The sequence below is a fragment of the Hemicordylus capensis genome, chromosome 2 (assembly GCF_027244095.1).
Source record: "Hemicordylus capensis ecotype Gifberg chromosome 2, rHemCap1.1.pri, whole genome shotgun sequence".
NCBI lineage: Eukaryota > Metazoa > Chordata > Lepidosauria > Squamata > Cordylidae > Hemicordylus > Hemicordylus capensis.
In genome coordinates, this window is record NC_069658.1 from 21,007,822 (window position 1) to 21,033,260 (window position 25,439).

At 45.5% G+C, this 25,439-nt stretch overlaps 1 protein-coding gene across 1 annotated transcript in view; it reads right to left on the bottom strand.

Moving 5' to 3' along the window:
- Positions 1-25,439, bottom strand: part of NARS1 (asparaginyl-tRNA synthetase 1) — a 32,019-nt gene that overhangs the window by 1,128 nt on the left and 5,452 nt on the right. Inside the window, exons 6-14 of the mRNA XM_053294670.1 lie at positions 21,388-21,466; positions 20,565-20,635; positions 20,077-20,163; positions 14,246-14,467; positions 11,927-12,126; positions 11,017-11,152; positions 8,914-9,027; positions 6,713-6,844; positions 4,035-4,166 (exon numbers count right to left, since the gene is read on the bottom strand). Coding sequence (XP_053150645.1) covers positions 4,035-4,166; positions 6,713-6,844; positions 8,914-9,027; positions 11,017-11,152; positions 11,927-12,126; positions 14,246-14,467; positions 20,077-20,163; positions 20,565-20,635; positions 21,388-21,466 — 1,173 coding nt within the window. The remainder of the gene's footprint in view (positions 1-4,034; positions 4,167-6,712; positions 6,845-8,913; positions 9,028-11,016; positions 11,153-11,926; positions 12,127-14,245; positions 14,468-20,076; positions 20,164-20,564; positions 20,636-21,387; positions 21,467-25,439) is intronic.

The following is a 25,439-nucleotide window of genomic DNA, read 5'->3' on the forward strand; positions in this document are numbered from 1 at the left end:
TGGCCCAAAGTCCCTAGGAAGCTTCGGCCAAGAGAGGATTTGGATTCTTGTGTCCCCCCAGTCCTAATCCAACGGGCCAACTGCTGTACCACATTGGCTCACCACACTTGGTGCTACCTGCTCCTGAGTTAAAATGCCATGAAGAGCATCAGTGCCAGGGGAGGTGGGAAGGAATGGGGTCTCTTCCACCTTCCTACAGTTCACAGGGGAGCAAAAGGAGCCATCCCAAGCGCGCTGGTGCCCCACTGGTACCCTTCATCTCAGTGTCCACAAAAACCAGCCCCTGCCAACAGGGGCCTTAAACTGTAGTCCTCCAGTTGCCGTTGGGACTAGAATTTCTATCATTCCCAGTCACAAGGACCAGTAGCAGGGATGATGGGAGTTGCAGGCCAGCAGCTGCAGGAAGGCCCCAGTTTGAGGCCCCGGCCCTTCAAGTCACTGCCCTGTGCCAGCTTGTTAAGGCTGGGCCAATCAATCTGCTCTCTTTTAGAGGGAGTTGGGAGCAAGAGGTTGCCGGTTCAAATCCCCGCTGATATGTTTCCCAGACTATGGGAAACACCTATATCGGGCAGCAGCGATATAAGAAGATGCTGAAAGGCATCATTTCATACTGTGCGGGAGATGTCAATGGTAAACCCCTCCTGTATTCTACCAAAGAAAAACCACAGGGCCCTGTGGTCGCCAGGAGTCAACACCGACTTGACGGCACAACTTTACCTCCAGAACACCGTCCATCCTACAAATTATAAAACCGGCAGAGAAGACATATTCCCAAGCCTCTAAGCACTATGGCTGAGGCTGCACTGTAGTCTGTGGGTAAGGAGGAATGTCAAGATGGAATTGAGGCACTGAAGCGATCGCTGCATAAGGAATTGCAGATCAGCCTCCTCTGCCACAAAAGCTAGCCAAGTGCAACGTAAAATGTGTCAAGTATGACCACTTGGGTCACCCAAGGGCGGCAGAAGAGAGCCAGAGTTTCAAAATTCTACTTCCAGACGAGTCCCAAGTTTGAAAGCAGGAGGCTGCTGGGGACACCAGCTGCCAGGAGAGAGCAGAAGTTCCTCTCTCTGGCCTCCTCCCCGGACATGCATCTTGATTAGGCCAGGACTAATCAACTTTCCAGCACTGCCAACTTTCGATCTTTATCAGAGCAATGCATTCACTGAAGCACTGCAGATGGACCACTTAAAAGGGTTGTCGCCATTTCATAATGGAGAAGTCCACTAATTCTTCTTAGCTACCTTTAACCACTTTGGAATGTGCTCCCTGCTGAAATCAGTGCCTCCCCATCTCTGATAACTTTTAAGAAGGCATTTAAGACACATCTGTTCACCCAGGCTTTGAATTAGACTTACACGTTTTTAACATTGTGTTACATTTTAAATTGTCCTAATGTTTTAATTTGGACTGTTTTACTGAAGACTGCCCAGAGACCTCTAGGTTTTGGGCAGTATATAAATATGCTAGCTAAGATATCTAGCTAGCTAGCTAAAAACAGAGAGAAAGAAAGGGATGATCTGGACAAAATTCTTCCCCTTCCAAACTGGCACACATGATTAAGAAGAGAGAGGCAAAGTTTTAAAGCTTTGATTTTTAGAGTTTTTACTGTATTTTAAATTCTTTTAATTATGTTAATGTTTTGATGGTTTTTATATTGTGAACTGCCCAGGGGCATTTTTGTATAGGGCAGTATACAAATGTACTAAATCAGTAAACAAAAACATGCATGTCCTCACACATTTCCTGGATGTCCAGATATCCTCCTGGAGTATTCCCAAAATGGGGAAGGGGTGTGTGCATGCAAACTGCTACTCTACATATTATGGCGGGGCAGTCCTTTCCCCCTCCTAGGAAAAGAGGTATCGGAACTCATGTTTGACAAAATCTTGATGGGGGGGGCGAATTCAAAGGCCATCCAGACCACTCAGACACCAAGCTGGATCATTGGGAAAAAGAAAAGGTTCCCCACCCCCCTTGATTCAGAATCCATCTAGACCACTCACAAAATCTGGCTGGAGTGAGCAGCAGCAGAAGCAGAATGGATCCTCATCTAAGAGAGCAGGGAGAACAACTCTGGAGGAGGCAGGCAGAAGCCACGTGCCACACCCTGTACAGAGCTGGCTGCTCTGCCCCTCTGAAGCTCTCCCAGCAGAAAGAGCAGCCTGGCTGTCCTTGTGGCAGAGCTTTGGATTGGGGGGCTAGAGGCAGCAGCGCACACAGCCAGCTCTGCCCACCTGCCAAACAGCTGATCATCAGGTAGGGGGAGGAGCAACAGCTTGCCTGCCCATGTGGGTTGGGAGGAGAGCCAGCAGCGCAGAGGAGCAACCTCTCCAAGATGGCGCCTGCACAGGGAACAGAAGATTCCTAGAGCGCTGATGAGACCCAGCAGCACCACTGTTTTTAATGAACAGGGGGAAAGGGTGCTGGAACTCCGTTTCGGTGAGTTCCATCAGGAAAAAAAGCTCTCTGGCTGGGGATGATGGGAGTTGGGAGTGCCCTCAGACAATACTGAGCTAGATGGACCAATGGCTTGACTTGGTATAAGGCAGCTTCTTATGTTCCACCTTTCCCAATTCAGGTTGAGTATCTCTAATCCAGACATCCGAAATCTGGAATGCTCCAAAATCCGGAAACCAGCATGGCTTTTTTTTTTTTTAAAGTAAGTACAAAACATTATTTTCACATGAAATCTGAATTTCATCTCTACCTAAAATGCCATGTTTGAGTCTAACATGACCAGCAACATTATTGTGTTGAAAATTTTCTCGCAATTAGTTTCCATCACATTTACAGCTACCTGTAATTATCGTAAATTCAATGCTTATTTGTTTTTATACTTTAAATAAAACCTTTTAAAAAATACAGTGTACAGTAACCTTTTGTTTTAAACTTGAATCCCATGCCCAAGATATCTCATTACAGTATGCAAATACTCCAAAATCTGGATAAGTCTGAAATCCGGAACACTTCTGGTCCCAAGCAGTTCGGATAAGGGATACTTAACCTGTATGTGCTTTTCTGTACAATTTAGCTAAGCAGAGGCCCTACTCCAAGGTATGGCAGGCACATATAAGGACCAGGGACTGTTCAGTGGGGCAAGCAACAATATTGGGGAGTTCAGGCAGGCCCCTCCACCGCATGCCTTGAGGACCCAGCTGCAGATGTGGCTTTTTCGTGGATAGTGAGCTCAAACTGACCCACACTGATTTAAGTCTGCTACAACTTCATACTTGAGGTGCTTTCTGACCTCAAGGAAGTCAATTGCTTTGTCATGTTTCATGCTATACATACATCCACCTTGTAACTGCCCAGACGCAAGTTTGGGGCAGTATACACATTTAATAATACATAATTTTATTTATTTATTTCAAGTAACAGATTATACACTTTAAGTGTTGGGGTCCTTTTGTAATACAATTGCACTTAATGTACGCAGTTCATGACCACCCCTTTTCAGAAATTTTTGTATTCACAAAAGTCTCTGTATTCTCAACCCTATTATTTTTGCCACAGTTCCATTCCTGTACTGCCAAACCAAAATACTTAATGAAAGATCGTTTGTTTGATTTTTTTTTCTTTGAAGGTGTTGTCATGCTCAATGTAACCCCCAAAGGTTTTTATTTACGTAAAGACTGACTTTGGGCTTATTTGACTCCAACACTGAATGTGTAAAGTACGCTTTTTATTTTGGCAAAGATTAAAAAGGCTTTTAATGCTGCTTGAGGCAGACATTGTCTTAAGGCTGCAGCTTGGATGTTGTTGTTGTTAGTGTGTTATGTATTGCTGCTCCTGTCCTATTTTTATGTCACAATTGTTTTGATATTCCTTAATATTATTTTATCGATTTCCTTTATGAATTCTCATTAGTCCCCGAGGTTGATCTAGGAAAAACCCAGGGTAGAAAACATTTGAACAACAGTCCAGCCTCTGGCCGCGGTGGCTGGAAGTTGCAATCCAGCAACATTTGGAGACCCAAGTTGGAGAACTCAGAAATAGTCGATAAGATCAAGTCAGCAAAACCCAGCAATACACACCTGGTCTGTATACCAATAATAAGGGGTGGGATCGATGCCTTCCCTCTTGTAACCCTCCAGCAGTTCCTCACTGTCCCAAATACGCATTGAGCCTCCAACGATTTCGCCAACATTGGGCATCAACACATCGACCTAAAAAGAGGGAAGACAAAAAGTCTTAGAGGCAAATCCAACAGAGATTGAGTCTGGCAAATCCCTCCAGCCCTTTCAAGCTCACAATTCCAGGGGCAGACACAGCTCACCAGGGGCTTCATAACAGTTTTGTGACCCCAGGCAGCGATGCAGAACCAGAAGCTTCTGGTGCTGTTCAATGGAGATGACTGATATGTTACCATAAAATAAATAGCAACCCACATTCCAGATTGGCCATTGGAGGGATGCTGTGCTGGGGATGGATAGCTCCAGTTGCTCTCCCTCTGCTAAATATAAGAGAATCACTACGATAAAAGGTGCCTTTTTTGCTCAGTTAGCATATGCTGCCCACATCTGTAACTGACTGTTCTATATATTTTATCTGTCTGTGTGAGCATGCACCAAGAAGAAGGTCAGAAACATTTGAGTGGCTTGCATAAACAGAGTGGAAGCTTTAAGAAATGTTCAAACCAGGAGTTCCCAAAATTGGCTCCCCAGATCCTGTTGAACTACAACTCCCATCAGCCCCAGCCTTTGGCCAATGTGGCTGGGAATGGTAGGAATTGTAGTCCAACATCTGGGGACTCAAGGTTGGGAATTCGTAGTCTAGGCTGACATTTGTCCATTTTTGTTTTTAACATGTAGCATATTTACATTTTTTACAGTAGCAATTTTGAGGATGGCACTCGCACTATCAAATCAGAGCATGTGGCTCCCCTTACTCCACTTGTCTGCTCTCTTTTTCCCCTCTCCCCCTGCCCCACACTCTAATTTAAATAAAAATTGCACTACAGAAACAACTGAGAACTTGGGACTGAGTGAGCCAGGCAGGCCATGGGGAGCAAGGAAGGACACTATTGCCATTGATTCCGTTATTGTTATTTCAATTGTAAATTCTAAAAGACTGCATGAAAAGGCAAGAAACCCAATAAACTTTGGAAGATAACATTCTGTGTGTGTGAGTGAGTGGCACGATGCGAGGAAGCTCACACATCCCCACACGAGCTTATGGCCTCGTTCTCTGTGCTGACACTTAAATGTTCAGGATCATTTAAACTACGTAAAAATTTGTTTTTGGCAAGCTTTATTGTTCTCAGATCCTGTGCCAAATATCTTCAAAACAAAACAAAAAAAACCCCTATGCACTCAAGTCTAAACCCTCTTCCTTTGCAGTGGCTGCACCTCCAGGTACAGACATGAACCAACTCAAGCCATCACTTTATCTGCTTTTATCTACAGCCCAGCCCCGGGGCAGAAGTGATGAAGCAGCAGTTTACAGGATGTGGCAGAGGGGTCCCAGTGCTGATCTCAAGGGACAACTTGTCCCCTCATCCCAGCTCTGACACTTGACCCTCTTTGCATCACGAACTGGCTTGATCCATAAGCTCTGCACACCAGCGACACCAGGGCAGATTCGATGTGCTCCAGATCCGAGCAAAAGATGGATTCACCCGTGAATTTTCATGACTTGATGACTGTGGCATCGAGCACGGTCTGAAGTGCATGAATGAACCATCACAGCTCACACACCATGGACCAAACATCCTCATACACACACTGCTTTCCTAGGGGACCAGGGCCACCCTACACATTACACAGTGTGTGGCAGAATTCTGGACCATACCACATCAGCTGGTGTGCATTATGTTGCAACAGTAGTTTTCAAATAATCCCCATGGTAAAACACTCCCTATGTGTAGTAAATGAGCACAGCAGAGAGAAATTTAGTATAGCCCCCTGTGCTATTTTACTACAAATTCGATGAATATTTATCGAATTTACCACTTTTCAACCAAAGTTCCCAAAGCAATTTACATAGATGTAAGTAAGTAGGCTCCCTGTCCCCAAAGGGCTCACAATCTAAAAAATAAACATAAGTAACACACCAGTAACAGCCACTGGAGGGATGCTGTGCTGGGGATGGATAGGGCCAGTTGCTCTCCCCCGTTCAATAAAGAGAATGACCACTATAAAAAGGTGCCTCTTTGCTCTTTTAGCAGCAACTTTTTCTCAGCAGGACTACATGTAATGCACAACAAAAAAAACCAACACTTCCCGGGCATAATGAACTCCCCATCTGCAATCTGAAGTGGCACAATCTAGAATCCTACCACCTTGTCCTGAGGAATGGGCAGGTTTTATGCATCAATTGTTAAGTGTTCAAAATCATGTAGGGCCCTTAGAGTGAAGCACCAGGATGTCTTAGATCAGGGGGTTCTCAAACCTGAGTTCCCAGATATTGCTGGACTACAGTTCCCATCATCCCCAGGGCTGGTGTTTTGAGAACCCGTCTTAGACAATACACACACCCTACATAAAGCAAACAGACTTAAAACAGAGCTTGCAGGGAGCTAGAGGTTTTGAGCTTTTAAATCCTATTGGTTTAAAGACCTCTCTAACTGGCTGACAACCCTTTCATTCATGTGTTAATCCACATCTGGAGCCCGTTACTGGATAGCATGGGGGAGGGGGGATGACTAAAATGGTGACAAAGCCAACAGCAGCCCCGATCCAGCAAACAGTATGTGCAGGGAACACAAACTGACCGATTCAGTAAGACGGGAATCCTCAGGGCAGCGCTGCATATAGAAGGACTTTATCTCAGCAGGAAACCGACACAGCAAGATGGGCTCATTAATGGCATCTGTCATCAGTCTCTCTGGAGCCTCTGGAATATCCTGCAGTTAACAACAAGACGGTTCATGTTAGCTCATCTGCTGCCATCACCTCCATCCTAGAGCAGCCCTGTTCCGCTTCCACACAATTCAAGGTGCTGTCATTTACCTGTACACCTCAATGGTTTAAGGCCAGAGTATCTAAAGGACCACCTCCCGCCATAAGAATCTGCCTGCAGGGATGTTAAGGAGGGTTACGGCTTAGCATCCTGCCTTCAAGGGATATATGCCTGGCTGTGACCTAGGACAGGGCCTTCTTGGTGATGGCACCCAGTCTCTGTGGTCTCTTTCGATCCTCAAGGTCAAGACTTTTCTTGCTGGACAGGCACGTTGAACTTTATTGCTGACTGCTGCTATTGTGGTCCTGCTAGGCGTCGTCACCGCTGGTGCGTTTGTGTGTCTCTCTTTGTATTGCATTTATTATACCTCAAATCTTATTGCACACCACTTTGTACAAATATAGAAAGATGATCTACGACTCACTCACAGTCTACTATTTAATTCCGAGCAACTATTCACCAAGATGCAGTGAAAACAAAAATGCCACGTGCACACGACCTCTGAAACTGCATCGAGGTATCAGCTGGCTTTTCCAGCCACAATCATGACTGTAAGATGCACACCTGAAATGCAGAGTCAGACCATTGGTCCGGCACCTGCCTGTCTGGTGATGCCAGGGACTGAACTTGGAACCTTCTGCATGCAAAGCAGGTCTGTCACCCCTGAGCCATGGCCCCACCCACCTTGTCATGGACTGGTTGAGAATTAGTCAGGTAACAAGAATTTTCCCTTTCAGGGAGGGGCCGCAGCCCTGCTGAAGAGAGCTTTGCTCACACAAGCCCCCAGATTCTATCCTCGACATCTTGAGGTAAAGTGGGAGGAAACCCCTTACTGAAATCTTGGAAAGTTTCTGCCAGTCTGAATAAACCGTATTAACCTGGATGGACCAATGGTCTGACTCAAGATGGCAGCTCCTATGTTTACAATAGCTCCGAGCATACAACAGCAGACACCAACAGTAGAGATACATCTTGCTTTGTTCTTAATTAACATTGGAAGCACTCCTCCTCCTTACGTACACCTGAAGAGGCTGGCTTTTGGCATGTGTAAGAATTAGGTACCCTCAGCGGAGCCTGCATAGGAACAAAGGAAGCTGCCATATACCGAGTCAGACCATTGGTCTGTCTAGCTCAGTATTGTCTACACAGACTGGCAGCAGCTTCTCCAAGGTTGTGGGCAGGAGTTGCTCTCAGCCCTATCTTGGAGAAGCCAGGGAGGGAACTTGGAACCTAGATGCTCTTCCCAGGACGGCTCCATCCCCTGAAGGGAACATCTTACAGTGCTCACATGTCATCTTCCATTCAAATGCAACCAGAGCAGACCCTGCTTAGCTAGGGGGACAAGTCATGCTTGCTACCACAAGACCAGCTCTCCTCTGCCTGCCATGTCTCTGCATGAGTCACTGACTCCTTCCAATCAGAAGATACCGTGAGGAGCAGTCGCTCATGCACTGATGCAACAAGCAGCAAACTGCTGTGTTCCTGCACCAGTGAGGGTTGAGTGCAGAAGGCCTTTACTTCATGTATTTCTTGGGGCACACTGGCAGTTCTCTTCTAGTACACTAATGTGCCCCTGTACATGGTTAGGAAACTACTGGCCTACAGGGTCCCAAGATGTACCCAGAATAATTCTGGACTGTACCACTTCAGCTGCACATTGGGGTGTGCCTGTGTGCATGGGCAGTTATTTTTTGAATGCTAAAACACCACACAACTCCCTGCATGCCAAAAATAAGCATATCAGAAAAACAGAAATGGGGGGTGGGATTTAGCCCTCTCCTTTCTGTGGTAGTTTGCAGGGAACCTTGTGCTTAGGGGAGATTTTTTTTTTTAAAAAAACTACCCATACTTGCAACATGAAGTGGCACAGTCGAGAACTCTACCTGTCTCCGGATACAGACATTCAAATGCTACTAAAAACAATACTTGAACTGGAAATGTGGCTCTAGAGTTAGCTACCATTTAAAGGTCAGAAATGGCCACGGGGTCAGCAGCAAGAAGGGAGAAAGGTACCTCTCCAAATTCATAATAGGTGCCATCTTCCTTCTTCACATTGTGGTCCTTGAGCCATACGATGGCATCCGTGTAGTTCATTCTCCTGAAGGGCCGCTTAGGAGGCTCAAAGTTCTGCAGTGAGAAGAGGGAGGGCACACTTGAAAAGACCACAGCATCCCCCAAATTGCCTAGCATATGTGGAATAAAACAGTCAGAGCTGGAGAGGGGTCTTGCAGGTCAACTGGCTCAAACCCCTGCTTGATACAGGAGCGGTCCTCTCATGAGGCGTAGTGAGGCAGTCGCCTCCAGCGGCAGATTTTAGAGGCAGCAAGACCCCCCTGCATCCTCTACTGTCCACCTTCTACCACACAGCAAAGAGCCATTCCAAGACAGTCCTCTGCTGGGCTCATAATAAAATGGGGAAGCAAGTGGAAGAGGAAATGATGCAAAGGCCAAAGAGAACAGGAGACACTCTACACAGAGCAGCTCCTGTACTCTATTGCCATTTCAGCATTTCCTCTTCCTTCCCTGCTTCATTACTAGCCCAGCATGAGGGAGGGAGGGAGGGAGGAGGGCTTGTGGGACCAGGAAAAGGAGGTGACGGAGGGTGTTCACACATGCCTGTATACATGTGTCTAGTGAAGCAATAGCTCTTGCCCCCATAAATTTAAAATAAGAGTGTGCAAGTGCGGGGAAGTGACATCTGGTCCCCTGCTTGAGGCACGCCAAGGTCCTGGGCCACCTCTGCATAAGCACAGGAAGTGCTCTGCACAGTCAAAATGAACTATACAACATGCAAGTGTTATTTCAGGTTGCATTCTCAGTTTGTGCAGGGCAGAAGAGAGGTCCAGCAGTCCTGACCAAGTAACATGCACAAACTGAATGTGTGCCTTAGAGCCTAGGTTCCCAACCCCAGTCCCCCAGACACTGCTGTACAACAACTCCCATCATTCAGAGGCCAATGTGGCTGGGGATGATGGGAGTTGTATTCCAGCATTCTCCAGAATATTCGGCCACGCACTGGCATTCCAGAGCAGATGTGCCAGGGTTCCTTAGCAGGTCAATTTGGGATATTTGTAAAATTAAGAACTAGAGCTGAAGATGTAGAAGATTAAGAACCAGGGCTGCCACTTGATAACACACATCTTGTTGTTGCTCCATCGAGTTGGTGTCAACTCCTGGTGACCACAGAGCCACGTGGTTTCTTTTGGTAGAATACAGGAGGGGTTTACCATTGCCTCCTCCTGAGCAGTATGAGATGATTCCTTTCAGCATCTTCCTATATCGCTGCTGCCCGATATAGGTGTTTCTCTGGGAAACATACCAGTGGGGATTTGTATCGGCAACCTCTTGCTCCCTAGGCAAGTTACTTCCCCACTGATTAACATTATTCTTATATAACCCTTTTCAACAAAGTACTTCTCAAAACAGTTTACATAAGCAAGAAGAAGATGGTTCCTGTCCCAAAGTCTCAAAACAAAATCCCAAGGGAGATACCATCAACAGCCACTGGAGGAGCCCTGTTCCAGGCTGAAGAAGGCCAATTTAAAAAAAATGTGTTGCCCAATTAATTTGGCATGTGTTTGTTGCTGTGGTGGCTTGTGAAGATTGGGGCTGGTGGGGTGGAGGGCAAGGCTGGTGTCTCTGGGAGAGGGCTGCTTAAATGACTGAGTAGTGTCCTTAAGAGAAGGAAGAAGATGGGGGGATTCTGGGGAGAATGGGAGGCCAATGCCCTACCTGCCCTTAGCGAGGAACCTCCCTTGGTTTATTGGACTAACACGTTTTAATTGATTAATCTATCCTAGGGGGTCCCAACCTGTGGCACTCCAGATGTTGTCAAAATACAACGCCCATAATCCCCAGCTGCAATAAATTGTGGCTGGGGGTTATGAGAGTTGTAGTTCGGCAACATCAGGAGTACTATAGGTTGGGAACCCCTGATTTATCCAAGTGAAAGTTGCAGTCCTATTAAAGGAAGAAATCCAAGTCAACGTTGCAGTCCTCCCTAGTGACTTAGCTGAGGAAGCTGTACCATTACACAGCCTGGTCCACGAACTCCAGGGCAGGCAGAGGCACTGCCGCCAACGCGGAGAACTTCACATTCCTCTCCGTGCCACTCACCGGGTTGAGCTCATACAACAAGGTTGACACAGGCGATTTCAAGACTCTGTCCACCACATCGCAGACAAGATCCTCCAAGCGGTTCAGCAAGTCTTCAAAGCTCATGAAAGGACATTCAGCTTCAATGTGTGTGTATCTGCAGAAGAAAGCAGATGCCCTCTGTATCACAGAGAACGTGTCTTAACTGCCTGAACGCCACCCCTCACCAAGCCACCAACTGAACTTCTTTTCTTTTAACACAGCTCTGCAAATAAATCTAGTTAAGCTACTAGTCCACACCATTTTTAATTGGATCATCGGTCCACACATACCAATGTCAACCATTTCTGACTCACTGAAAGAAGTCGGGGTTGGGTGGGGTAGAACCTACAAGCCTGTTCTACCAGCAACATTCTTTTTCTGCTAGAATTTCTAGACCGGGCCGACTGTCTCGGTTCATGCACAGGCTCAGTACCGACAGAGCGGTGTGGGAGGAACAGCAAGCGGGCTCTTTAAAAAGAAACAGATCAAGTCCTCACCTGTTATCCGCCTCTTCGTGTAGCTTCCTGCTGTGACGGCACTCCCAAGAACCCACGCACACCAACACACAGGTTCTTGAGGGGAGTGTCGTTGCAGAAGGAAAAGTTGCAGGGAAAAGGTCCATGGGGCAGCCGAGAACATGGCCTGATCTACTTTTTTTAAAAGGTCCTGCTCACTGCTCCACCCTGCTGGTGAGAACGAACCGGTTTGGCACCCTTGGTTCATGCACATCCCTACTGACTGTTTTCATTTTTATCTGTATTGTACTCTGTTGTGCTTGTGGCAGTGAAGTCTGAAACACTGGCTGAGCTGGTATGACAACAAGGAATGTTCATGCATTTCTAACTACTTGCAGGCTGACACAGTCCATCTCCAACATATGGTTTCTTACTCAGCCAGATGCCTGCGTGTCCGAGACTGCTCAGCTCGGTACGACTGGGCAATGCAGAAAGTGTCTCCCAAGGCTGGGATGCAGGTCTCCAAGTACAGCTGGGACGACTGTGTCAAAAATGCTTCCTCGCCAAAATAGTCCAGTTTGAATAGAGTCGAGCCACCTTCAACCTGTGTTTGAACCAGTGTTGGTGGGGTGACCTAGAACAGACAGAAAACGGTATTATTTCATTTTCATTCATATCCATCTGAGTATAAGGCGGGCTACATGTACTGAGTGCTGTAATGCATGATTTGGTGCCACATTCATAGGAATCTCAATTTTCATTAAGTTTCTAGCTTTCTTGATGTTTAAAATGGGCATATAATAAATGCTAAACTGCCACAAGATGAGCTATTGGTGGGACGTGTGTTACCATTTATTACTCCTGGCTCTTGTTTCCATGTACATATATGGATCTGAGTTAGCTAAGAAGAGAACTTAAAAGGTTGGGTACAGAAAGTTCCAGAGTACCTAAGTGTTTTGTAAACTTGGAAATTCAATAAAATCAGTGCTACACAAGCACAGAAATGGTGTAGATTCAGCATCCTGGAAAATCTCAGCTTTCCTTACACAAACACCAAAAACCTAAGCTTCTAGCCCTCAGGACTGCTGGTAGGCTTAAAGATGTGTGGGCAACACCTAGACAAAAGTGAGCCAAGAGGTTTGGCTTCAGTGTCCTGCATGGCTCTTTACGGACTTTAAAATGCATGGGTCAACAGGCAGAATCCTCCCACCAGAGATGTGCATGGACCAGTCCGGGCAGCTGGGGTGGTGGTGGAGAGAGGGACCTTTAAGCAGGAGTACAGCAGGTCCTTGCCTGCTCCTCTGCTGCCTGCCACTTTCCCTCTAGCACCACTCAAATGTCCACTGGACCCAGCAATGAGGCATCAGGACGCACATGGTGCTGCTGACCACACATATGGCTGCTGTGCATGCGTGGTGGCCATGTGCATTCTGACTCCATGCATAGGCTACTGGGTCCAGTGCCACAGCCACACGCGGACATTTGAGTGGCGCTAGAGGAAAACCAGTGGGTGGTGGAGGAGCATGCAAGGATCTGCTTTCCTCCTGCTTAAAAGTCATGCTATCTGCCCCACTGAAACGGCTCAGCAGGGCCCTCCAAATCAGTTCGGTGAGTCCCCACTGAACTGGTCCTTGCACATCCTCAACTCCCACCACCCAACATTTTATTTACAGTATATCTATACACCACTCTTCTCATGAAAAGGGCCTCCGGAGTGGGTTAAAATTTTAAAAGTAAACAATAGTAAAACATATTTAAATAACTAATGTTAAAGTAAGAATTAAAATGTAAATTAAGTATTAACATCAGTGTTAAACAGCTAATAACAACACACTGTCAAACAGCTTTACTTGGGAGGTTATGAACATCAGCCACACAACCCCCTGGTCATCCTCCTAAGAGGGTACCTATTCTCAACAATATCTGGTCAATGCACACAACAGTCATTTTTATGGACCGCCTTCTCCAACTCATACTGACATATGGAAAATGAACTACCTGAATGCAAAACAGTATCAGCTAAAAAATTTATTCCAAGAGCAAAGTCTGGAATTTCCTCTGTGAGCAGTTCAGAGGAACAAAGGAAGCCACCTTATCTGTGACTCAACTCTTGGACCATCTAGCCCCATACGGTCTACACTGACTGGCAGCAACCATTCAGGTGATCTGATAGGGGTCTTTCCCAGTACAACCAGGAGATCCACCAGTTCGTCTGGCGACTACTCAGGGATGGGTCTTCTCTATTGCCACTCTGAGATTCTGGAATGCACTCCTTGCTGAAATAAGAACCTCACCATCTCTGACAGCTTTTAACAAGTCTCTAAAGACACATTTATTCACCCAGGCCTTTGAACCAGAACTGTGGTTTTGAATTGTTTTTATGTTTTATTTCCTGTTGTTGTGAACCGCCCAGAGACTTAAGGTTGGGGCAGTGTACAAATACAATACATATATACTCACTCACTCAGGAGCACAGGAACAACAAAAGGTTTCATGCAGTGGGGCCAAGACAACACAAGACAGAGCAGTAGGTGTGTCTCATCTCTGAATGATCAATGGATGTGACCCAAGCAATAGCTACTCCGACAATGAGCAAACCAAGTCCAGCAAGGCTATCCGGGCACAGGGTACACCTGTGCCGTACAGCACTTGGTGATGGTTTTCCTATGGACAACAGACTCACCTCTTTAAGGATAAGATGGACACACCCAGAGGGTGAAGAAATACAAAGGGAGGGAGGGAGAGGGACTTACTTCATAATACCCTCGATCAAAGAAGTGATCCCTGAAGCACTGGATGACTGTAGAGCGGACCTTGAAGATTCTGGTCAGCGTCTCCCCTCGAATCATCATGTGTCTGTTGTTCAGCTGTACGTCCACATCTGACTCTTCGTTGAGCACGTTGTCAGTCCCACCGGCAGGAGCCAAGCCAATGAGTTCCCAGTAGTCACAACACAACTCATGGCCTCCGGGAGCCTATTGTGTTTAAAAAGAGACAGTAGTACAAAATGGCGCCCTGTTGATGTCACCCAAAGCTTACCATTTGCAATCTAGACTGATCAGTTTAGCTCCTGTCCCAATTCTGGTGGGACTGCAAGTTTTGGTCACCCTGGTGGACAATCTATTTCGGGAACTAGATGGGGGAGTGTATCCCTGTGGGACGTCCCAGGGGTTTCAGTACCATCAAACTTAATTTCCCTTCTGGATATTATGGCTGGGATGAGGCTAGGTGGTGCCATTTTGGGGCAGTTCCAGTTATTCATGGAAAGCAGGCCTTATAAGATGGTGATGGAAAACCATCCCATAAGCTTCCATCTTGTCCCCCATGCTATTTAACATCTACATGAAAACACGGAGAATGCCTGGAAGTTGGGAGTAGGCTGTAATTAAGTATGCAGCCCCCAAGCATCCTGATGGCTACAGACAACCTTCAGGCTCAGAGGCAAGAAACCTCTGAATACCAGTTGCAGGGGAGCAACAGCAGGAGAGGGGGCATGTCTATCTCCTGCTTGTGGGCTTTGTGGAGAGGAGAGCTGGTCTTGTGGTAGCAAGCATGACTTGTCCCCTTAGCTAAGCAGGGTCAGCCCTGGTTGCATATGAAAGGGAAACTAGAAGTGTGAGCTCTGTAAGATATTACCCTCAGGGGATGAAGCCGCTCTGGGAAGAGCAGAAAGTTTCAAGTCCCCTCCCTGACATCTCCAAGATAGGGCTGAGAATAAGATTCCTGCCTGCAACCTTGGAGAAGCCGCTGCCAGTCTGTGAAGACAATACTGAGCTAGACAGACCAATGGTCTGACTCAGTATATGGCAGCTTCCTGTGTGTTCCTGTGGCTTCCCAGAGGCAACTGGTGGGCCACTGTGAGAAACAGGGTGCTGGACTAGATTAGATACACCTTGGGCCTGATCCTGTACAGCTGTTCTTATACTCTAAGATGCTGATGATATGTAGCTCTTTTTTCTACCTCAATCCAGGGAGGTAGTGGGGTGTCTTGAAAAAGAGAAAGGCTGGCTATGGGTGAACAAGCTAAATTTATTCTGGACAAGACAGAGGTGCTCTTAGTCAGAAGAACAGGTGATCCAATGATAAGAGGATCTTTTCTGACTTGCACTACTCCTAAGGATTAGGCTTGCAGTCTGGAAATGCTCCCAACTCAGCATTGCTTTTGGATGCTCAAGCAACTGCTGTGGCCAAGGGTATTTTTGTTGGGCTCAGCTGTTGCAAGCAATGTGGCTGCTAAAGTTGTTACTTGGGGACAATTTTTTTGGAATTACCACACCCTGTCTATACTTATTTATTTAAAATATTTATATCCCAATACTGCTGAAGGAGGCTCACAACACTGCTGAAGGAGGCTCATAACAGAAAAATATAAAATATAAGACAGATAAAACACAGCACAGAATAAAATCAATTAAAACAAACCCAATTAAAAATAAAAAACCAATAAAAAGTTGATCCATTTTTAAGAAAAAGATATTTTAAAAGCCTCTCTGAAGAGATGGGTTTTGAGATCTTTCTTAAAACCCCCAAGGTAGGAAGCATGGCGAAGTTCTTCTGGGAGGGCATTCCATATCTGAGAGGCCACAACCAAGAAGGCCCCATCTCTTGTCCCCACTTATCAAATCTCTGTCAACGAACGGTTGGGCCACAAGCAGGGCTTGAGATGATGTCCAAAGGATGCCGGAAGATTTGTATGGGAAAGTATGGACCAACAGATACCCTGGCCCCAAACCATGTAGGGCTTTATAGGTGGATATCAGCACTTTGAATATGGCATGGAAGCAAACTGGCAGCCAGTGAAGCTGCAGAAGGATCGGTGTGATCCTCGAAGACTTACTAGTGCCCACAAGCACCCTTGCAGCAGCATTCTGGACCAGCTTAATAGGGATGTGCATGAGCCAGTTCGGCACCTCCTTTGGGAAGGGCCAAAATGGCAAGGGCGCCTGCAGCCAAACCGGTTCGGTGGGGTAGAGAGCAGTTCCCTTAAGAAGCAGGTCAGCACATGGTGGGTGGCCAAGTGCGTGCTACCACCGCGCTCACAGGCTACAGGGAAAGGTGCTGTCACTGCGGCCTTTGCAAGAGTGAATGCCACACCCGGAAAAGTGGTGGGGCAGCAGCAGAGCAGGTAAGGACCCACTTACCGACTTAAGAGCCCCTGGTGGCGCAGTGGTAAAACTGCCGCCCTGTAACCAGAAGGTTACAAGTTCGATCCTGACCAGGGGCTCAAGGTTGACTCAGCCTTCCATCCTTCCGAGGTTGGTAAAATGAGTACCCAGAATGTTGGGGGCAATATGCTAAATAATTGTAAACCGCTTAGACAGCTTCGCTACGGCTATAAAGCGGTATATAAATGTAAGTGCTATTGCTATTGCTATTATGAAGGGAACCGCCCCTGACCCAAGCTTGCACATTCATGCAGATCCCTAAAGCTGAAGCTTCTGAACCATCTTCAAGAGCAGCCCTAAGTAGAGCGCATTGCAGTAATGCAATCTGGTTGTTACTAGTGCTTGAGACTAGTACCATGCTTGTTGATATAGTACAGGGAACCTCAAACAGGTGCTAGGAAACAATTTATTGAAACGAGCCCAATGTGTTTTGGATATGCAAGCTTTCTTCTGGAACAGCTGTAAAAACTTCCACACAGTCAGACAATGTAAAGAGGGTGCTTCTCAACTGTCTAGGCTGCTGTGGGAGTCTAAAGCAAGGAATAATTTTGTGAACCTCAAAAGCTAGCTCACTAGTTTTAATTGGTCTGGATAAAAGTGATGCCGATTCGGGCCGTGCAGTCGTGTCAGTCCGACACATGTTGGACCCAATATGCCCTCTATCGGGCATTTTTTGGAATGAGTGACAAAAACTGGAGGGACTCCTGAAAGTCAGAGTCCTAACTAAATTCCCTCCTATTGTTGCTGAACTCTATCAGAATTCCTGCCGAATATCCCCTGTCCCACAAGTGAATGTCTGACAAAATGTTGGAGAAATGCCAGTTTCAATCTAATTTGACATGGGTGTGTGTGCGTGCATGTTGGCCCTCCTGACAATTTGTCTGTCTGGTCAAATCAATTTTTGTCGTGTATAGCCGCTACAGTTCACTTGGATTTTTCCAAATGAATCAACACAGCTGCCTGACTTAAAGAAAAAAAGAATCTACACAGATTGTGATTCAAAAATAAGGACTTTAAAAACATGTCCTAGAAAAAGCGTCTGTTATGCTCTAGTTCACTCTTTGCTTTTGATCCAATACTACTGCATAGAATAGATTGTACAGTTCTTATCCAACAAGCTTACATATTTCTAGTTTCCTGCACCATGGATTCCAAGGGCTCCCTCTGTTGGTTTCTCTCAAAAACACATTTTCTCTCTTTTAATCTTTATATAAGCAGGAGGTTCAGTGTTTTTTAGAGTATTAATGATCATTATTTACTATTTACACAATCAGACAGGTGTTATTGACTGGTTTGTTTTATCCAGACATTGAGTCCTTCCCAAGGACCTAGGATGGCTGAATTTTATTGTCAATGTTGTTGCTGTTATAGATATCGTCGCAGAATATAGGCTGTTCCCAGTAAAGCTGCTTTTTGTAATTGGCTGATGGTGATTTCTGTGGCCCCTATGGTGTTGATGTGCTCTTCAAGGTGTTTTGGAATTGCACCTAGGGCGCCAATTACTACTGGGATTATTTTGATCTTCTTCTGCCACAGCCTTTCAATTTCAATTTGTAGATCTTTGTATTTTGTGATTTTTTTCTATTTCTTTTTCTTCTATTCTGCTATCCCCTGGTATTGCTATGTCGATTATTTTCACTTGTTTTTCTTTCTTCTCGACTACAGTTATATCTGGTGTATTGTGTGGCAGATGTTTGTCTGTTTATTAATTATCATCATCATCATTTTTAAATCTTTACATAAGTAGGAGGTACAGATTCTTTTAGAGTATTTATTATTATTATTAATTCGATGTCTATACCACCCTTCCAAAAATGGCTCAGGGCGGTTTACACAGAGAAGTAAGATGGATCACTGTCCCCAAAAGGCTTCCAATCTAAAAGAAACATAAGACAGACATCAGCAACAGTCACTGAAGGGACTGTGCTGGGGGTTGGATAGAGCCAGTTACTCTCCCACTGCTAAATAGAGAGAATCCCCACATTAAAAGGTGCCTCTTTGCCAAGTTAGCAGAGGTGACTAAGGATTATGTTTTGTAAAGGTAAAGGGAGAAACACCAACTTCAAAACTCTGTTCTTTGTTGAAAGACATTTGCCATTTCAGGCTGTCATTTACCCAAATGACTATGGGACAGCACCCAAGAACTTCAGATAACCAACAGGTTATCCAACCAACTTCAGATAACCAACAGCAGGATCACTATTTACACACAGCTAGATCAGGATTTTCCCCACCACACATACAGAATTCCTGGGTCTGAAAGTGAGATACTTCTGAGCTATCAAACTCCAATGTTTTTCCTATACTGGAGATCCAGCCTGGTGCAGTGGTTAGAGCAGGCCCGCACAACTTGAGCCCTCCAGCTATTATAGGACAACTCCTATCATATGTAGTCACAGTGGCCAACAGTCAGGGATGGTGGGAGTTATAGTCCAACATCTACAGGAGGTCAAAAACTGGGCACAGCCCTGGAACATTGGAATGGGACTAGAAAGACCTACGCTCAAGATTCCTGCTTGCTTATGAAGTTCACTCCAGTCATTCACTCTCAGTCTAACCTGTCTGTTACAACATGTGGGACCAGATTCACAATCTCGTAATCAACGATTGCGGGATTGTTGTTAGGATAAAAGTGTGGGGAGGAGAATCAAGTATGCCATCTAGAACTCCTTGGAGGAAGGTGGCATAAAAAGGAAAATATATTCTGATCTCTGTAAGAGTAGATCCATACAATCAGCAGAATCACATGGTTCAGCCTTTGCTGGAATTCTATGTATTTATTTATATCCCACTCTTCCTCCAAAGAGTCCAGAGCAGTGTACAAGGTTATGTTTATCCTCACGACGACGCTGTGTTGAGTTAGGCCGACAGAGAAGTGACTGGTCACCGCTTCAGTTTCATAGCTGAATAGGGATTTGAACTTGGGTCTCCTAATCCAAAATGCTTTATTGCAGATAGAAGTTACATGATTGAATTCTCCTCCATCTGCTAGTTAACTGTGTCAGGGAGAAGATTTCTAGCCTGGACCACTTTCTAGAGGTGCCTCCTTCTTCTCTTTTAATAGCTCTGTTCCGACATTACGCTGAACATGCATTCAGGTGTTTGCACACATGTGCATGTTTTTCTGTGAGTGACTGTACATGCATTCATTTTAATAATGAACCAAGATACAGACCCTCTCCAATACAGGCACAGACAGGAAGGGTCCTACTGTACACATTTATAGCAACACAAACATGAATAAGGAACTATACGTACATATGCTGTACAGATTGTATGAGCACTGAACGTAATGTGTGAATAGGGCTTACGTCTTTCAGCATTTGGATACAGAACTGAGGTCAATTTGGAAAGAGTGGTATTAGCTAGTTCCAGAGTGAGAAAAACCTTCCAATCCCCCATCACAGCAAAATTCTCACCTGCTTGCCGTCAGGAACAAGGTTGAGTGTTCCGTAGACTGCAACAGTGCTCTCTGTTGAGAGGATCACCCCATTGTAACATTGACACTAGAGAAGAAAAAGGAGAGACAACTCAGGATGCATAGTTAGCGGTTCTATCTCACTTTAAAACAAAGTTAAGTTCATTAAGGCCTGCTCAACTCCCCCCGCCAGCTGTGTTTGGACTACAACTCCCATAATCCCCAGCCACAGTAGTGAATAGCCAGGGATTATGGGAGCTGTAAGACAACATCTGTAGGAGGGCCGAAGTTGAGCAGGCCTGAAATGCTACATCACTAGAGCCAAAAGTTCCATTTCGCCACATCCTCTGGGCCTGACCTCCCCACAACCCCATGCTGACGATACCGGCTCTCTCTCTTTCCCAGGATGGTCCACCAAGGCAGTGGAAAGCAAAGCAGGGTGGAGGGTGAGATCTGGAACCTCACAAGGGCATAGAGAAAAAAGCTTACCAGTTCATCTGACAAGACACACTGAAGAAAGCCCGTGCCATCTCTTAAGACGATAAACATCAAATTTTTACCTGGCCAAAAGTAAAGAAGGAGAGGTTAAGAAATTCAGTCTCCTCTTGGAAGGCCTTTTTAATTTCATTCCCTCCCATACCTTCAAGAGTCTTACAGCACCTTAAAATAACTCTTGATCCATTTTCTTTGGATCCAGGAGCCAGTCCCAAAGTTTAGGAGCCAGACAATGAACACGTGAAAAAATTACCAGACTTCGTGATGGACATTTTGAGGGAGGGGGAGAAGGTAAATGGGCATCTCTTTATCCCCTTTAAAAGGTAAAGGTGTGCTGTTGAGTTGGTGTCGACAACAATTTATTCATTCATTATTTATTTATTCAGTTCCTATACCGCCCTTCCAAAAATGGCTCAGGACAGTTTACAAAGAGAAATAACAAACAAATAAGATGGAACCCTGTCCCCAAAGGACTCACGATCTAAAAAGAAACGTAAGATAGATACCAGCAACAGTCACTGGAGGTACTGTGCTGGGGGTGGATAGGGCCAGTTACTCTCCCCCTGCTAAATAAAGAGAATCACCATGTTAAAAGGTGCCCCTTTGCGTTTGCCAAAGGTAAAAGGTGCTTCATATATCACTAGAACCAGTGGTCATCCCATGAAACTGACTGCCAAGAAATTCAGGACTGACAAAAGGAAGTACTTTTGCACACAACACATAATGGGAAAGCTCTGAAGTCTAAAGTTCTTCAGCTCTAGCAAGGGTAAACTTTTTAAAGAAGGCTGCATTTGATCCTCTCACTTTCGCAACTTACCTTGTCTACGTAACCTGTGGACCCAGCCAAAAACCTTTACTCTCTCCCCTCTGTGGGCCTCCAGGGCACGAATCTTCACCTGTAAAAAGGAAGCTTAGCAAGTTGTCTTTAGTTCTGAAATTCTCTTTCTGCCAATCAACACACACAGGCAGGTTGCCGAATGCCAAGGGGAGAATAACAAAGTGATTCTCCAGAAGAGTGGAGAGCTTGCTGGCAGCTGAGGGACAGGTGGCTGCCACTGCACGCACACACACACGCCCCCCACACACAGGGCAGACCATGTGTCACACGCACGCTGACACAAAGGGAGCAAGGACATTTGGAATATGTGCCCCCGCCCCTTGTCCAGTGTACACTATGTCCCTGAAACTCTTTGCATTTGAAATTTCTCCAGTTACAGTCTACAGGATTTTGCACACCACCTTGCGATGGCGGGAAATGCTGATTGGGATGTTAAAATCTGTTAGGCAATCTGAAAAGTCATTCCCTAAAGCGGGGGATCAAAATTTATTCAACAAATAATTGAAACACATACTTTTAAATAACTGAAACAACTGAAATAAACCCGCCTGCTAACTGAGCCAAGAGTCATCTTTTTAAAGTGGGAGTTCTCTTTATTTAGCAGGGGGAGAGCAACTGGTCTTATCCATCCCCAGGACAGCATGCCTCCAGTGGCTGTTGTGGGTGTCTCATGTTTTGTTTTGTTTTAAGATTGTGAGCCCTTTGGGGACAGAGAGCCATTTTAATTAATTAATTAATTAATTACATTACATTAATTAATATCTAAGTAAACCGCTGGGGGAACCTTTTGCTGAAAAGTGGTATATAAATATTTGTCAAATTTGTAAATTCATTTTCTCCAATCTCTGTTCTTTCAGTCCCATACACTATTAGACACACACCAAAACTCACGATATCAGACCACCACATTTATCACATTGCAATCCACACACAGGGTGGCTTCATGCAGCAGCCAGCAAGTTGGTAAAATGTCAGGAACCAGGAGCGCATACTTCCAATGGGCACGACGTCTGAACCTGCCCAAGTCCCGTTTGTGCGCTGGCTTATCAAGTTCCACCCAAGATCCTCCACCCACTTGTCACCAAGATCTGAAGCTGGGCAGAGGGAATCAGGAACCGGACTTGGGCGGGATCAGACACCATGCTCATCAGGAGCATATACTCCTGGTTTCCGACATTCTACCCACGTTTCCAACTTAACTGGCGACCATGTGAAGCCAACCGTTGAATATCTTTTACCGGACAGTGGAAAATGTACCCCAGACTTCCTGGTGTCCAAGTAGTTTAGATCAACATGTTGGCTTGCCCCTGCTAAGGAACAGGCAGATCATACGTTTTCTCCTTCACCACCTCACAGGGTGACAGAACATGTAACAGGGATTTCCCAATGAGATGTGGACAGGTTTATGTGAGAAGAGACAGACCTTTATGGTTCCTGGTCCCAGGCTGTTTAACGTTAAGAAGCGAAGTGAAAGGCAATGCTCCAGCCAAGTAGATTTGATTTTAGACAAATCAATTAAATCCATGCTTTAAATCACTAGTCAGGAAAATTAAATTCTTACCATTCAAATAAATTGTCAGGAAATTACCATTTAAGTGGTTTTTTCCTGCTAAAAGTGCATTCCTCTTGTTTATATAATCTTAATACATATTTCTTCACTATTCAGAGATCGATTTAGGCGTCATTTTTAAAAGGTAAGTAAACATGATTGCAAAGCAGGGTGGCCAGAACCTAAGGGCCAGAACTCATGGGTCAAATGGGCCGTAAGCCAGAATTTGTCTTTTAAAAAGCCGAATCTGGCCACCTAGTTGCAAAGCAATGATTTACTTTGATATTTTCCCCCCCAGATTAATTTTGCAGCTACCTTAAGCAACAGAATGAGCAGTTGGCCATTTTATTCAGTACCAAACTGAAGCAGATACTTGTGAAGTCAAGGGGAGATAAACCACCTCCAATTCAAGTAGTTAATCAAGGATATTTGGGGAATATCTTTGCCATGGTGAACTAGTACAGCTATCATCACCAAACAGACCTTTAAAGGGAAAGTGTGCCGTTGAGTCTGTGTCGACTCCTGGCACCCCAGAGCCCTGTGGTTTTCTGTTGGTAGAATACAGGAGTGGTTTACCATTGCCTCCTCCCACAGAGTATGAGATGATGCCTTTCAGCATCTTCCTATATTATTACTGCCTGCTATAGATGTTTCCTGGGAAACATAACAGCGGGGATTCGAACCGGCAACCTCATGCTTGCTAAGCAAGTCATTTCCCCACTGTGTGGCTCCACTCAATAATTACTCTTAGAATGAGAAACGTATCCCTCAGGCATATTCTGCGCTAGCAGTTTTGCTTCTTGTGCTTCCTACCATCTTTCCCTCCATACATTAATCTCCAGGCACTTCCTCCTTGTCTAGATCTACTCTACTTCAGACTGCTATTCATGACTTTGTCATTGCAACAAGCGAGTGAGTTTAGGACAGAGCTGATCTGTGCAGGTTTGTGTACACATAGAGACAATAACTGTGGGGCTGGAGGCTGTGATGGGTTGGATGTAGGCTAATAAACAGGCTCAATCCAGGCAAGACGGAGGTAATGTTGGTCAATAGGAGAGCCAATCGGGATGAAGAGATTCTACCGGTTCTGGGTGGGGTTGCACTCCACTTGAAGGAGCAAGGATGCAGCTCGGGGATACTGCTGGACCTGGCTCTGCTTTTGGAAGCTCAGGTGGAGGTGGTGGCCAGGGGTGCCTTTGCATGGCTTCAGCTAGTGTGCCAGCTGCATCTCTTTCTCGAGAAGGCAGATATGGCCACAGTTACCCATACCTAGTCATGTCACAGCTGGATTACTGTAGCACTCTCTAAGTGAGGCTGCCCTTGAAGAATATTCAGAAACTGCAGCTAGTGCAAAATGCAGCAGCTAAGATTTTATCTGGAGCTGCCCGCTGGGATCACATCACGCCCACTTTGAAAGAGCTGCACTAGCTACCAGTTTGTTTCTGGGTCCAATTCAAGGTGCTGGTTTTGACCTTTAAAGCCCTTAATGGTTTGGGCCCTGGATACCTGAGGGACTGCCTGCTCCCAAGGGTTGCTGCCCATTTGATGAGGTCATCTGAGAGGGCTCTGCTCCGGGTGCCAACAATGAGGGAGGCTCAGTTGCCGTGCATGTGGGACAGGGCCTTCTCTGTTGCTGCCCCCAGACTCTGGAATGCTCTCCTGGTGGCTATTCGCTCCTCAGTCTCCATCAGTTTTTAGAAAGCGTGGTAAATCTTGGCTTTTTACCCAGGCTTTTTTTATGATTGTCTCTGCTGCTGCTTCTTTGTATATTGTTATTTTGTATGGTTATTTTTATGGTTGTATTTTAAATCTTTTTACACAGATTCAGGTTTTTATATTTTAGCTTAACATTTTAATTGTGTATTTTTATAGTCTTGCTTTAATTTTTCTGTGTGAACCTCCTTGGAATTGTTTTAAAGAAAGGCGGTATATAAATTTAACAACAAACAACAATAAATGAATAACTCCCATCATCCCCAGGCACAATGGTCAAAGGCTGGGAACAGTTTATTTCTATTTCTATTCTGCCCTTCATCCCCAAACCCTAGGGTGGTTAGTTAACAACAATATAAAACCATAAAAACAGAACAAATACCGCCAAAAGTTCAAAAAGAGCAAAAAACAGCTCATTGGCCAAAAGCCTGAATAAAAGAGGCAGGCTTCGTTTTCCTCCTAAAGGCTGAGAGGGGAGACATGCAGGTCTAAACTGAGAGTTAGATAGCCTGGGGGCAACAACTGAGAAGGCCCTGTCACACACACACACACATGTTGGGAACCCCTGATTTAAGGCCTGACACCAGCTCTCTCTGTGTGTACACAAGCACGCACAGATCAGGTCTGTTATCTCCATATACTGGGGTTCTCAACCTAGGGTTCCCAGATGTTGTTGGATTACAATTTCCATAATCCCAGCCATAACCCTTTTTGTGGCTGAGGGTGATGGGAAATGTAGTTAAGCAACATTTGGGGACCCAAGTTTGAA